The following is a 16371-nucleotide window of genomic DNA, read 5'->3' on the forward strand; positions in this document are numbered from 1 at the left end:
CCCGTTTCTTTTTCCCGTTTCAGGAATGTCGGCGGAGGACGAGTGGTACAACAAGAGCATCTCGGCTCTGAGAATGAACACAGCCCACCACCCGAATCTGGCCGCGCCGATGTTACAGTACCAGACATAATTGTAAACGGAGGCGAGAGGGCGACTCGAGGATCTCGTCAGGAATCCGATGGCGTACCTATGATCGAGCCGATCGGTGGAAGGAAAAACGGGAGCTGAGTGACGAACTCGACGAGGCCCGATCGACGTTTTGCCGTTTCGCAGAAGGACGAAGATGCAAGAGGAGAAAAAGTGAGAGGAAGGAAAGCAGAACCGTGGATCGATTTGCGTTATCGCTAATCGCCTCACGCGGCCGCGTCGACACCCCGATTTTGCGACGCGTCCTCGAATCTCGCTTGCGACAAGCAAGCAAGCAAGCAAGCAAAGAAGCAAGCGCTCGATTCGCAACGGCATACGCGAGGCACACACACAAACACACGCGCGCGCGCGGAAAAAGCTCTCAACCCGACCATGTTCTCGCGTTCCGTCGTCGGAGGACAGGCCGAATATTAGATCGAGCACGACACAGTTGAAGATTAAAGCGCGATGACGAAATGGCGGGGCCGTTTATCTCGAGCGTTTATTCGGAACATAAATTTCAAAAGTTCAACGTCGCGCGCAACATCGTTGCAGAATATCAATTGGCACACCTAGATCCTCGCCTGCGACTTCTCGCGTAATTTCCGCGACTTAGGATACATTACGATCGACACAAGGATTGTCTCCGGCATCGGGTATCTTCCTCTCTTGACTGGAAAATCTTCTCGCGAGACATTTGTGAAGTAGATCCTTTATTCAAAAAAAAGGATCAAAACAGTATTTTGTCAAAGTGAAATCCATTAGTGAAAGAAGAAATTCTGATGTACGGGTAAAAAGCTTCAATAATAGGACATTCCACATCAAAGTGAACCATCCATTTTGAAAAATGTTTGGGATTTTGATCAAGCTTACGGATATTGAAGGATATAATTTGAGGATATAATCTTTCGTGCACAGTCTTATTCATAGTCGATATTCATAGTCGCAAATAATTTTCGATCTTTGATCGAAAGAAAATCATGAATAAATGTATAAACAAATCTATAATTAACTACGCTTTTAATCAAAAATTAAAAATGATTTACAACTGTACAATGAATATGGCGTTAGACCGACATTCATGGTCAATTATTTGATAAATCGCAGTTTCAGTAAAACTTTAATTATTTATCAATCCATATTTAATTTTAACAAAGTTTTCATATTCCTCAAATTTTTTTTATTCATAAAATTAATTTATGAATTACTTATTATTTAAAACACAGATCTGTGAAGTATTAATCCACAGAGTTGGATAATCTATGAATATTAATCTGTAATTAATTACGCTTTTAATCAAAGATTGAAAATTATTTACAACTATGAATACCGGCCTTAGATTTTTTATCCAACTGGTTAAGTAGCAAGGAGGACTAAGCTTTATCATTCAATTAATTTTCTCTAACTTTTTCGGGTGGAATTAGTAAACTTAATACTATTTCCTATAGAAAAAAAATCTGTTTTTTCACGATTCAATTTTTAGTAACTCTCCATTATAAATCTTGTTCAAGTGTTTGAAATCTTTGAAATTGCGCCATAACTAAGAGCCAGTATCAATCTTCATCCTGAATCGCTTAAATTAAAATACTATACGTCTATCTTTAATCGTGCAAAGCGCTTATTATAATTCTGATCATACTTGATATTTTTTTTGTAAATCCTACGCTCCTTTTTTCTTCCGTTTTCTCGATCTAATAACTTTGTTCTGGAAAGCATGGCAAAAATATTGGCCATTGGCTGCAGCATAATTTCAAACAGGATTGATAACGAAGAGTTACTCAAAATTAAATATCATCATTCGTCACGTGATGCACTTATTTCATTAACTTCATTTTTCACTTGAAAAAAATTGAGGAAGACAAATGAACGACAAATTGCAAAAATTATTCTCCTTGCGACTACCTAACCAACTGGACCAAGAGTCTAAGATTTTGCACGAAAGATTATATCCTCAAATTCGTACCAATCAGTCTTACAATTAGTAAGATTGATTAAAATCCAAAATACCCATTTTTCAAAATGGGTGACTCACTTTTTGCCCTTAATGGAACGATTTTAACTCTTTTATCCTTTCTTTAAATTAATTTTAATTAAATTAAACTTTAATGAAGTTTAATTTTGCTGTTCGACAACTGTTATTTCGTGAAATAACTCATAAACCAAAGAGAGCCTCTCGTAAACAAAGGTTACGTTGAATCAACGAAAGCTACTTTAACGTAACGCAGGAGGGAAGCGACTTAGAATTTTGCCGTGTGAGAGTTCATATTTCTCAATTATATCTTCTTTCTTATCACGTGCGGGAGAAAATGCGTGATGCCCGAGACTTCCTCTGCATGTCGGACAGTGAAGCTATCCCGCGATTACAGCGTGTACAGAAACGTAGAGCCGCGAGATCGTCGTGTATTTTCTACGTGTAGAAAATTTTGTTTCCCCGCGACATTGGTTCCTCGCGTTCGAGAGACGCGTCGCATTGCAACATAACGCACTCGTGCGCGCAGCATTCCGTTAAATCTCTTAACAACGATACGTGCCACACCTTCGTTAATCGGCGAGAGAGAGAGAGAGAGAGAGAGAGAGAGAGAGAGAGAGAGAGAGAGAGAGAGAGAGAGAGAAGGAGAGAAAGGAGAAAGAGAGGGCGGGGCGAGGGACGGTACTGTACATAAGTGGGCGAAAGAGAAGAGATATAGATACATAATATAGAGATTGCGTAATCGGCAGATACTCTAGCATATGCGATTTTTCAATGTCCTTTTAAAAGTGTAAGCATACCCTTAGTGAATGATATTAGGCATTGATTTGTGTGCTTATGTTGACCACGATTTTGGATAATCAGGGGGTGGCCGGAGGGAGACGCGCGTTGGAGGGTGAACGGTGATATCTGACAGTGTTTTGCGTTCGAAATTTGAGGGGCGCCAGGGTTTTCCCCGTCGCGACGAGCGAGCGGATCGCCGAAGCTCGACCCCTTTCGCGCGGATCAGACGTCACGTCGTCATCGTCGCACGCAAATCGACGCGGCGTGCGCGCCGTGACAGCTTTATAAAAGAAATGACGGAAAAAGAAAAAAAAAAACAAAACGACGATCTTGCGTTTCATGCAAGTATACGTGTCCGATCTTCACAGAGCGTCACACGTGAGGGGCACCGGCTGAAGCTAATAGAAAAATGATCGACGATACGCGACATCGGGATGAGCAGAACACACAGAAGTCACAATGATAAAAAGTATCCACTCGCTTGTTATCGACGACATAATGATGTCGTAACATTTATTGACTTCCCGGCAAACGAAAATAAATTCAAATGAATTGAAAATTGCAATTTATTTTAATTTATCCGAGCTCGCGCTTTCAGAGTTTCAGAGTATTTTTGGATCCAAATGGACTACTCAAATGGATTGAAATACGAAATGAGTTATTCATCATGTTGAATTCGGATGTATTCATATCCATGTTATATTATTTTAGGATTCAGAAGGATTTGAAAAATCTGAAGCGCAAATTCGAAAATGTCGAAATGAATTGCGTTTCTATCCACTTCAATTCATTTTCGTTTGCCGGGTGTGTTCTACTTGAAGCGTTGGCGACACGGCATCCTTCATACTTTTTAGATTCCTGTCACCTTTTAGGGCGGGCGTGCGACGTGCGCATGAGCGTGTCGATCGGCAAGACATTCGGAATTGTCCGACAGAATTTCTGCCGGACGGCTTATGTAGATTTGTGTGCGACGGCATTGCGCGCTGATTTCACACCGAGAAAATATCCCAGGCCCACAAACGACAGATTGCAAGGGCGAACTCGTTACGGGCGAAGAGACGAGATCTCGAACTTCGCTCACCATTGCTTTTTCGCGAGTACCGATCTCACGTGTCGAGAGGTGGTGGTGGTGCATCGGCATCGCGATGATTCTTCGAGAGAGAATCTTGGACGAGAGAAGGCAAAGAGTAAATTTTATCGCGTCGCAAGATGAAAAATGTCTCGTCGAAAACGATCAGACAATTGACAAACGCCCAAGTAGTACGGTGAGTCGCAATAACATCAAAATGAGATTAAGATGAATCGTGATTGATCGAAGAGTGACTTTCAACAATCATTCTGGATGCATTTTGACGTCATTTTGGTGTCACGCTGACTGTTCGTTCGACTCGGGCGCAGACGGGCCCACGATCACGGGGATATCGCGGAGCCACCAGAGTTTTAACGAGAAAGATGGGGGTCGCACTCTATCTCATCAATATCCCAGGATTAAATATGTAATTATCGCTAACAGATCGTATCGTGTAACAATGTTGTCCTCGTAATAGTCGAACCGATTGCATCGACAGGCGAATGATTTCAGGCCGAAACGACTGCCATCGCGGAAGCGCGGCACGGCCAGGCGACTGTGTATTATTGACGAGCTAATTTGCGAGTGCCACGCAAACGATGAAAATCGGATTGTCGATGAGACGGTCGCCGAACGTATATTATTCACTCTGTTGCCGCAAGCCGGTTAATTATTGCGATCGTTCGTCGTCCGGATGCTTTCCCGTGTAAAAGCAGAATCGGAGCTTCCGTCGCTTGCGTAACCGTTTGCCCTTCGAGCTTCGACAAAATTCTCCATTAATTTTATAATCTAATAATATTATCACGAGTGCATGCGATGGATTTTATATGGTTCTTTGAAAAAAAAAAGAAGAAAAAGAGAAGCTACCGAGCGAAGCCATCATTCCGTTAAAGTTCCATTTGATTTTAAGAAGTATATCTCACAAACGCGTGCGAACTTTTACGTGTAGGAAATTTTTTTTCGTAATAAATACAGACTACTCATTTCAGTATCGCAAATAGTTAGAAGATAGTTCCTCGGAGAGGGGTTCTGCGGCGGACTCGCGCGGAGCGCAAACGGTTAATTAACGCGCGACTCGCGACTTCTCCCTGGCGCCTTTCAGTCATAAATATTCGGAGTCTGTCCAGTCAACAATCGTCTATATTGGTGTCATTTTTCGATAACTGTCTAATCAATATATCGACTCGAGGATGAAGCTGCAGACGACTGCGCATTGTTTTCGTGTAGTTTCGCTGCGACCTTATTATTACCGCTCGCGGCATTCCACGAGAAATGTTCCTAAAAAAAAGTTTGTAACATATCGTACACGGTCCACTTATACGTGCACGGATACACACACACACATGCGCACACAAACACACACACACACACATGAGGTATACACGCAACACACACGAAGCGTGCGTGGGCGCGCACACGTCCGACACGCGAAATTACACGCGTCACGTTGTGTCGAGAGGGCAAGATTAAAAATTAAGTGGAAATGCATACCGGACGAGCGTAACATAGTTTTAAGCAAGGGTCACGTATTGTACGTATGTGTTGTACATAGCCTAAATAAAAATTACATTTAAAATTATCCCCCCTTCTCCCGTTTAATCTCTTCTTTCTTTCTAGTTCTCTTGTGTAAATTAATGGTGTCTATATCGGAATGCAGATAGAAAAGTTAAATCAAATTACATTTACAACCGAAATACATTTTATTAAGTTGAATGAAACCTTACTGAATATTGTTAGAACTAAATGTATCGTTTCATTTTTAAAACAAAACGCAATACGTTCAGTTATATTTAAAAATCCTCTAGTTTGAAAGTAACATATTAAAAAAAAAAAATTATAATAATGTATCATTTATGCAAAATTACAAAATAGTAGAGCTGCTCGCTTTCAGTCGCCATTTTTCAGACTTTGGCGACAAGATGCGAGTTTAGGGAATCAATCACAAAACTTTTCACGTGAAATTACATGATCAATCCCTAGGACTCAACTTCTGCATTATATTAATTAAATTGTTGGAATTGTTGGAACACTGCTAACATTTAATTTGCTGAGTGTACTGTAAAAAAATTAAAACGCACTTTATTTATAATACAGAGTTCTTTCGCTTTTCTTCTCATTGCTAGTCATTGTATCACGCTACTGATTACGTCACACAAAAATTTTTCGGACTACGCGGTCCTTCGTCACGTATTAAATTGAAATATAAGATATATTTAAACAGTATAATAATAAAATATATTTATACAACTCTTCTTTACACATTCGCTTTTGAATAAATGGAAGTACGCTTAAATGTCTTTACATAAAGTTCTAATGGTTTACTATAATACAACATTTTGGTAATGACAATTAATTTTCAACAACTACATGTTCAAGTTGTTCATTCCAAGTACTAATCATTAAATTAAGATGTTTATTTTGTCGACTAGACCATGACGATGCATGGAGAAAATTGTGGAATTATTATTTTCCAATGGTTGCGAGTTGGAAGTGTTTTAGTACTTCATTAAGAAGATGACAAGAAAGAGGCATAGATATACATTTAGATGTAGAAGAGTATAAAAAGATAGAAAATTTATGTTTATATTCTCATTTCTTCATGATGTTAGGAAGATAAAATAATACAAAAGAGACATAATAAAACTGCAGAAAAATAAAGAAAAGTAAAGGAACAAAGACAATTATTACATATATCAAATATAAAAATTAATTATTTTTTACACTATAAATTAACATAATCTGATTCATATTATAAACTTTCTTATTAGATGAAAGTAGTACAGACAATAGATATTAGATATTTGCCCTTTTTCCAAATTATAAATTTATCTTTTTTGACAACACAGTCATATGTACATAATGTTCCTGCACTAGTGTACCGTAGAAGTACGTCTCTTGGCGAATATATTTTAATTTGGTAATTATTTAAACTAGTAAATAATTACTCTTATTTTTATATCAAGGCACACTGTACAGATATCAGATGCTCAATAGATGCCAGTTGCTTGTCTAGTTTTAAACCATTTCCGGTTGAACATTTCTTATTCATATTAAAGATGGACGTGTGAGAAAATGTTTACGACAGTTCTTCAATGCACTCAAAATATAATTTACATTATTTCCGCTTTTCGGCTACCTAGACTTTTTTTTATTAACGCCCAATCTTCCAATATGTCTGCGTCGTTGAGCATGTAAACGATGTAAGGACCTGCAACGGAAACCGCTCGTCTTCTCTCTGAATGATTCCTGCGTCTTCTACCGGTCGAATTAAGCCACAAATCCGCGTGTATGTCCACGTTATTCCTATCTTCCTCCAAACGTCTAATCTTTTCTTGTAGATCATTATGAATACAATCCCAGACTAACCCTTTCTCACTTTCCAAATTTTGATAGGCGGCCAACTCTTCCGCTTTGAATTTATTCTCAATATTTTGCAGTCTATATTGCCTCAATATTCCAGCTACTTCCGTTTTCGTTTTCATATTTTCCTTTAGTCGCTCCAGTGGTATTAGGTATTCTTCGGATTTTCCAACACGAACTTCCCCAAGCTTTGTGTCCACTTGTGTGATTCTTTCTCGATATAATCTGAAATAAATAATTGTTAGCGTACGTTTATGTTATATTTTTTAAACCATTAACATATTGATTAATTTGTAACTTTAATTGTATATTAATAAATACATTAATATAAATAAATCTTTATTAATATATTTTAAATATATCTACAGGCAAACTTTAAGAAATATTTTTGCAGAATACTATAATACATGTTGTGAAAAAACTAAATATAGTATACATACTGTTCCTTAAGTAAAGTAAACTGTCTTTCCAAATCCAGCAGATTGTCCATACATTCATTGCGTCTCCTCTCGCATTCATCCTCATCCATCTCTGACGAGTCATCACTGTCGGTGTGTTCTGCGCTGCTGTCACATGACGCAGAACTCTGGTTACTGTCGTTACTGTCGTGAGACATCTCCTCCCCTTCACCTTCCGATTCATCCTTGACGCTTGGCATTTATCCTGCAAATAAAAAGTTTATCATTTACTACATTCTGTTGTACAATTACACCAAAGAAAAAGTTATCAACTTGACTAAATTTTTTTTAGTACAAATAGTTTAAATTAGTAGTAGTAGTAATACAATGGAAGGACCATGCAGTCCTCAACGTCATCTAGATCCTTGTGATTCCTCTGTGACTAAAAAACTGGTATTTCTTTTGGCTAGCTAGTTTTGGTTAGCTAGTCTTGTTAAAGAGATGTGCCCTTAAGGCAACATGACATGTTAGAAGGTCAATGCTCATTCTGAGCTTCTTTTTGTTTATTGTCAAGAGCTCAATAGTTCTGCTTGGCAAGAGAGTCAGTGCGTCTCTTGCCAGGAGCCTCGCCTGTCGGCAGCTACTCCCCCTGATCAAAAAGCAAAATGCTTCCAGTCTAGGAGATCTCTAGTCTTTTGCCAATGACAAAGGGGACACTTATGACCTGGTCGATGGGGTCCACTTGCGTACCTCACTTCGCCAGTTCATCCGTCACCTCATTGCCCCGCATACCCTGATGTCTAAATATGCTTAAATTAAACTTTAAGTATTTTATGTATTTGAATTGAATACATAAATACTTAAAGAAATTTAATCGAGTTAAAAAATTGTCAATTTAATGACTTTTTTTCTTAATGTACACTTTGAAATGGAAAAGATATTTAAATAAGATACCTAAAAGATAAATGTTTAGACAAATTTGGGAAAAATGCAAGCTTCTGAGTTTTGTGACAAAAATAAAATCAAATAAAGCACAAATATAACTTACCTTCTATATTACATGTAACTGAATATGTATAACTTATTGTCCGTTAAAATCTTTTATAACTGATTTTCTGTGAGAAAGTTTCACCAACGTTTTAAAGTTTGAATATTTATATGTAAAATTTAAATAATCCACATTGTGTGTATACAATGTAAATTATGTTTTACATGTCATCTATATAAACAATAATTAATGAATCATAAAAAATTCAGATTTCATTAGAAACAGTGAAAATTATATTGCATTATTTTAATTTTAATATTATATAATTTTTATTTTTATAATACTAAAGTCAGATAAATTAAAAATCTTGTAACTTATTTTCTGTGCTTTTCTATGTTATCCAATTTATAATAATTTACATTGCTTGTATTGTTTACGTAAAAAAGATTCGTGCAAACAATACATAAATAATCCGTGTATATACAATTTAAAAATTTACAGCACAATCCTGGTTTTCTTTTCGCGCGTAACGCGAACCGAAGCCGACTGTTCAGTCGGTAAAGTAAATTTCTTAACCTCAATGTTGATCTTAATGTTTCATTATTCCTTTTTACAAAGAATAGCAATGATTTCAATTTTCCGAGTCTTATTTTACATACAGAGAGGAAGAGGAGAAATCATATTTAAGTGATTATTTCTACTGATATAATAAATTTCCGAATCGTTAAAGTTCTTCTCGAGTCTATCACTAAGCAATTCCAAATTCTCAAACTTTCTTCTGTGTATTTCAAAGGTTAGATATGTTTCTATTGAAAAATAAATATATTCCAAACAAATGTATGATAAACAAGTAATTAGAAAGAGATTTAATGTACACAACATAACCTATACAGAAGCAAGTTTACGTCGATATAATCGGAATACCGCGATCGAAAACATGGTTTGACACTTTCGGTTCTCATAAAAGATAACATCTTACATAAATAATGGAAAAACAAAACATTATTAAATAGTTACGAACAGTGGAATCCAATTCGCGCCCAATTAAACAAGAGGTTAAGTGTTACTTGGACACAGCTGAATGAAAGAACTTCAGGTTTCCAGAGATTTTCCTATTGCACGCAGCACGAAGATCTAAACCGGACGATTCTGTAGGAATTTTCACTGCATCGTCGATGTACTTACTATATAACAGTTTGACACTTTGTTAATGCACTACCGTTGCTGCCGCACACTGCTGATCGTTTGTTCGACGGACGCGCGATGCCTAACAACCACTGTTGCCAAAGCGCAGATGCGTTCATACCAACTGCGCAGCAAAAGAAGAAAAAACATGCAGAATATTTGCAATATTTGAATTAACTTAGCCGATGTGTCTGTTAATTATGTATTTTTAAAACATTTAAATTATTCATATAAGAATAGAATCTTGTCAATTATATCTCAAAATTTTTCATACAAAATATAAACGATCTTGTACAAAAATTTTGTTTAATTTATTTATATTCGGTATATAAATTATTTAAAATTATCTGGATAATTGTCAAAAATTTTGATTCATACTTCAACAATTTTTATAAGAAACAAACGATTTCATAAGAAAATAGTTTAAGAAATTATTAATTAATTATCAAGTTTGAATATAAATGTTTGCAGCTGTTCCTCTTTCCTCCTTTACATTTTTTGCATTCAAAATGAGACCAATGATATTTGAAGATATTGAACAAATATTTTTGTTCATCTTACCTACACAGAAAACTTGACATGGTTAAATAGTTTTACGTTTCACGACTACAGATGACGCTAGGCGCATGAAATTCATTTAAAACAAAAGATGATTTTTACTAAAATCTTCCCTAATTTATCTTCTGATAATAAAATAATTACTTAAACTCCGATTAATTTAATTAATCATTAATTTGCCAGACAATACCTGCAGAATTTTAAGAAACAACATTTATTTTTTATATAAAATATTAATTATTTTAATTAAATTTTTATTATTTAATTCATAAAAAGTTTGTATATAAAAATTTTGTAAAAACTTGTTGAATTAAACACCGATTATGTTAATTAGAGTTCGGAGTTTAAAGCCTTTATGTCCATTTTCTATCAATGTAGATTAACTTTAATCTCGATTTACTTCTATCTTTTTCTGAGTCTTATAATTGGAAAAAGATAAAAAGTAAAATAAACCGAGAATAAAATTGATTTATATTGGTAACAATTGATATCAGTACGTAAAGTATTAGTTCGTTTTAATTTAGACACTGCAATTCAATTTTAATGCAATAAAAAAAATATATGTACACGTAGAGAAAAATATTTAAATTGATGAAATCGTTTTTATAACTTGATTTGTTTTAATTGAAGTAAAAATACCTTTGAGCAAAATAAAAATTTATTTTATTTCAAAAAGTGACGTTATTAGTCCTCTTTAAAGTAAATAAATTATTTGTTAAAATTATTTAAACAAATGTTTAATTTAAATAATTTTTTTAATTTTAATTTAAAAAAGTGACAGAAATGTTTAGTTTAATTCTAATAAAAGAAACAACCAAAAAATTTTTTTAAATTAAAAAAATTTTTCTCTGGATGTAATAGCATAGAACTTTCTTACTTTTTACAAAAATAATCTTTCTTTTGCAGTACCAATGCCCAATTTCTTCACTTCTAGATAACTTTATCCATGAGATATCTTCCAGAGAATATGATTTCTAGTACAAAATTCTGGGTACAAAAACCTTTTGTATCGAGAATTAATAGTATGAAAAATAGCTCTATATTAAATTCACAATCAGAGGTTTCAGTCAAGAAAACAAATTTTTAGTTAGTGGACGAATATCTTTATCTGGAAGATAGCTATTAGGGTGAAGAAATATCAGGCATAAAGCAACAATAGTTTACTGATTGTATTGACATTTTTATCAAAGAATATATAACTATTATAATTGTAAGGCAACTTAAAAGATCTCAAATATAATATATAAAGTTAAAACTTAAATATAATTTGAAATTATTTTAGTGGAAAAATTGGGAAAAGCGGAAGAACTCTGTGAGCTCCACGGGAGGATCATAATATATATAGATATATATTATATATTTTGATATATAATACTCCATCGGATACAATAATACATCTGGATCTGTATGGAACAAACAGTTAGACAATGCAACATTCGCATAACTGCAAGGTATACTAGCAATTTTTTTTATATCTCATATATATTTATATAATAATATATATTTCTCTCTCGTGTGTGCTTCCTGCGCGTTTCATGAAGACTTTCGGTTAGATAGGTCTTTCGATTTCTGCGAGAAAAGAAGGTACAGCTCGTTTTGTGCATTTTGTTCCGTACGAAATATTTTTTTTTCTTTTTTTCAATATTCTCCATTTTTTTTCGTTTTTTTTTCCTTTCTTTTTTCGTTTCGAGCCCTGCCGCACGCGGGACGTATGTGTGTGCAGTTGTGACGCGTCGCACATTTTGCTTCCTAGTAGCCCTTAAATCTTTGGGGTAAAGTGTAAAATACCCGGAATGTCCTTCGAGGACGCGAGCGGGCCGTCAAATGTCTCCATTTACCCATACGTGACCGGTCTCGACGTCTTGCCGATATGGGAAACGTGGGAGGGAAGATACCGAAATTATTTCCGTAGAATCCTCCGTGACGTCGATCTCTTACGCATTCTCACGAGAGATAAATTATTCCTCGCCGAGAAAATACGAATTGTCTCTGCGTAATCCGGCTCCGATTCATCCGCGTTCATTTTTTTTTTCTCTTCCCTCCGACTCTCCCGGGTTACGCCGGCGGATACTCTTCTGCCAATTTTTTTTTCCCGTGCTTTATCGCCGAGAGCTATCGCCCGATTGCGCCAGTTTGATACTCGGGCGATCGATATTGTTTGCCACGAAATTCGACGCCCGACAGGAGTCCTCGAGTTACACCTCGGTGACGGGGGAAAAGAATGAAAAGGGCGCACGTTGTGGTCCGCAATCCTTCTCGTACGGCAACGGCTTTACACGGACTCTTAATATTCATTTCATGCAACATTTATCGCGGCGCGATCGCGGTTCGCCGGGGTGGGAAAAGTCGCGGGTTCCGTGAACGACTTCGTGATATCCGCTGGTAAAAACCAAAATGCAAATCGAGAGGCAGGGTAAATGCACCACTAAATGACCGCTTAGGCATACCGCTACGGCCCGATCTCATCTTTTTTTTTCTCCCTTTTCCTTCTGCGGGGGAAAAATAAAATTTTCGTCACGTGTGTTGTCTGGGACTATCTTCCGAGTGATCCATCGCAAATATTTGAAGCTCTGTCGACTTCGCGCGCGAATATCGCTTGGAATTTATAATGAAAGAAAGGAGAGATAAACCGACATTGCAAGGAAATGAGAACTGGCTCTGGTGAAGGATCATTTTGATCTATCGCACTCGGAGACAAGGGAAGTGTCTGACAGCCCGCTGGATTAATAGCACAACGCCATGCCTCGATAAAATCAACATTCATTTTTTTAATGACTTTGTATCAATTATTAATTTGATGGAATGCTTTTTTTTTGTACTATCCTCAATTATCCGTCGGCTCGTTGGGCTTCGTAATAAAAAAATATTCCCGATAATTAGTGACGGTAAGTCCTTTCTGGGAGAAAAAAAAAAGAATATATATATATATATATATATATATATATATATATATAAAATTGCTTTAATTTAAAGGCTCGAAATAAACGTGCATTCAGCGAATATCTATTGATCAATTATTCAGTAGTGCATATACCCTATGATGAATTGAGGTGAAAAATTGGAGCGAAAGAAATTGCGCTGAGAAAGAAATTGCTCGGGACAAAAAAAAAATGACGACGCTCCCTTTTATACAGTACAAATATCGTATAAATAAATTACATGTTAATACATTAAAAAAATGTTATCCACGCAAGTGGACTATATGCACATGCAGACGTAATCGTTAAATCGACTAACTTGTTGCATTAGTCGGTGCACCTTGCTGACCTAAAATTTTCCCGGGGCAAGATAATTTCGTCCGCCCAAATAATTTCGTCTCTCTTTCCGTGTGGAGTAACCACAAACGAAGGGTTTTACGAACCTCGGCGACGGAATAGGATGTCGCGAACCGCGGAAGCGCTAATTACCTTACCTAATTTGTCGATCGATTTTAGTCTCGGTGAGAACAAGGGTGCGCCCACATCGCTTGTCGTGGCCCACAGTCGTCGTGACTTTCGCTCGAAATCGCTGTCCCGCGATGCCACGCCCCGCGATGCCACGCACCCCCTCTCGTTTCGCAATTATTTTTTTTTATTCTCCGTTTTTTTTTTCGCTATTGAACACACGTACTCTTTCTCCCTGAGGCAACGTATTCTCGCCCGGCGTGTATTCCCAGCGCAAGCGGAGGAGCGACCGCGGTGGTAACGTGACATGATGGATCGCGTTCTCACGACAACCCTTTTTCATATTTAAATATGTACCTCGGCGATAGAATGTTTCGGCGATAGCGTGTCCTCTCCGGGCGTACAAAACGTTAATGTCGCATCGAGATGAACGGTGATATAAATCTAAGATGAAAGTACGAAAAGCTCCAGCGTTTAACGTGCATTTATGAGAGAGTGAGAGAGAGAAACTCTCTATTAGAGACTTCTTGCGATAGCGTGTTTCAAACACGCTAAATATTAATGTCGCGCTAAAGTCGCGTGTGGGGCGAATGATAATTTAAACCCGGAATGGAAATTGTGTGTGTGTGTGTGTGTGTGTGTGTGTGTGTGTGTGTGTGTGTATGTCGTTTTGCGCTTGGCGTCGCTTGAAGTACGGTATCGCAAAAACTTCCTGTCTTCGTTGGAAAATCGATTTTCGCGACACGCTCGTTATTTATCGTCGTTTATCGTCCTGCAGGAAGTTTCTCTGCGCACGACAGTTAGTTTGATTATTCGTGGCACGGCGCGGTTAACGAAGTTAATGACTGATAGGGCGAACAGTAATGTTTGTGTGCGTGTATGTGTATCATCCTAAGAGAGAGTGGAAAACTGCTGGGATGCACCGTCGAGAGAAGATAAGTTTTCGCGTTTCAGTCTTCTTTCTCCCACGCGATGCAACTCGCCTTTGTGCCGGTGCTGCTAATGATCATTCTCCATTAAGGATGTATCGAACGTGCAGTTTCTATAAAGTAAATAAAATTTAGAAATGTGTTTAATATCAACACTTCAAATAAACTATATACACATGAAAATAGTGTAAATAAGATTATATTTTTATTTAGTAACATATTTTTAAAGTTCATTTACTGTATTACTTTGTTATTAAGAATTTAATTATATTTTTACAACGTTAAGAAAAATCTCAATTTTTTTTGTGTAAGTACTTAAAATATTCAAAATAATTGATATAAATTATTTTGATTGTCTGTTTAAGTTATTTTGTAAATAAATAAATAAATTTTGTTTATTTTACAGAACTGATCTCTGCATCGCAATAAAATTTTACATAAATCATCTTGATATTTAAAGTATTTAAATAAAAAAGTTTATATTTTTTCATTATTAATTTATTTTTATTAGAGCACGTGTCTATATTTCTTATTGACATAACATTTTATCCAGACAGAAAATCGTCGCCAAATTTTTTTCTACTACCTTTAAATGCAATATAAAACCAACCGTAATTTTTTCGTAATTTTCTTAACGTTTTTGAGAAATGTCCTGTACATCCTTAAAGAAGAAAACGCGGACAAAACCTCAGACAAGTAGGACGCTATTCTTGATCCTCCATCGTTTTTGCGCGAAACCAATACTTTCCGAATGCGCTCGCGGACGATCCTAAAACGATGAGCGTCTGCTAGGTAACTCATCTTTAAATACCATAAGACTTCTTATGCCGCATGTCCTAATAATGAAAGGTGCTATTCCGGTAGCAAACGCGATGGCAGTTATTGGCGTGGGAATAGCGTACCGTAACGCGACTGCGTGCACAGCCAGCGTTAATTCTTTCCCACTCGAAAACTAGTACGCATCTTTCCAAGTTTTTCTTTTAATAGCTTATGCAATTAGGATAAACGCGGTAATGCAATTTGCGCGATGACGGTTGTACTTTTCTACGACGATTACGTTAGTTTACAAGGCTTCGTGCGAAAGCATACGACGACTTTTAGAATAATTTTCGACGCTGAGTTCAAATCTGCGATTGAAATATTTCCATCAGGTTCAGTTTTTCAGATATAAGAAAAAGACATATAAGAAAAAGGCATTTTTCAATATATACAGTAAAGTTTTATTGAAATTAGAAAACAAATCACAGAAATCCTAACGTTAAAATTCTTTTTATAAGAAAAAGTAATGCAAACAGGCAATTTTCAACGATTCTGCGATTATGCAGCCTTTTTTTCCAATAGTGTACATTATTGGAAAGAAAAGTCAATATATTGGCATACGTAGCAAAAGTAGTTCGGATTAGTCATAAACAATTTTCTCAATAATTTTCTTCTCTTCACAAACAACTCTGTTTATTATGTTACATTGTAATGTCAGTCGAACAGTGTCACTAGCACGCTATATTAAGAATTTGACCTGATAGAACTTTTCTGGCAGGTTCACGTGAACACAGCAACTCGAAACACGTTAAAAAAAAAAGAGTCGTTTCCTTTTCTTGCATTAATGTAAAATTTGTAAAGCAG

At 36.3% G+C, this 16371-nt stretch overlaps 2 protein-coding genes across 3 annotated transcripts in view; one reads left to right on the plus strand and one right to left on the minus strand.

Annotated features, from left to right (window-relative positions):
- LOC105208285 (homeobox protein prophet of Pit-1) overlaps positions 1–5526 on the plus strand; it is a 29433-nt gene extending 23907 nt beyond the window's left edge. Inside the window, exon 6 of the mRNA XM_011178100.3 lies at positions 24–5526. Within this exon, the coding sequence (XP_011176402.1) occupies positions 24–130 (107 nt within the window). The 3' untranslated portion in view covers positions 131–5526. The remainder of the gene's footprint in view (positions 1–23) is intronic.
- A 473-nt stretch (positions 5527–5999) lies between these two features.
- LOC105208284 (breast cancer metastasis-suppressor 1-like protein) lies at positions 6000–10170 on the minus strand. Of its 2 annotated transcripts, none has more exons than XM_011178099.3 (3): positions 9715–10170; positions 7748–7970; positions 6000–7532 (listed from the first exon to the last, which is right to left on the minus strand). In XM_011178099.3, exons 2-3 carry the CDS (start codon positions 7963–7965, stop codon positions 7058–7060), a joined length of 693 nt encoding a protein of 230 aa, XP_011176401.1. In that variant the 5' UTR covers positions 7966–7970; positions 9715–10170; the 3' UTR covers positions 6000–7057. The 2 variants fall into 2 exon arrangements, with proteins under 2 accessions (XP_011176401.1, XP_011176400.1); XM_011178098.3 differs by having other exon boundaries at positions 9879–10154.
- Positions 10171–16371: the final 6201 nt, after the last annotated feature.

Source organism: Solenopsis invicta, chromosome 9 (assembly GCF_016802725.1).
Source record: "Solenopsis invicta isolate M01_SB chromosome 9, UNIL_Sinv_3.0, whole genome shotgun sequence".
Classification (NCBI taxonomy): domain Eukaryota; kingdom Metazoa; phylum Arthropoda; class Insecta; order Hymenoptera; family Formicidae; genus Solenopsis; species Solenopsis invicta.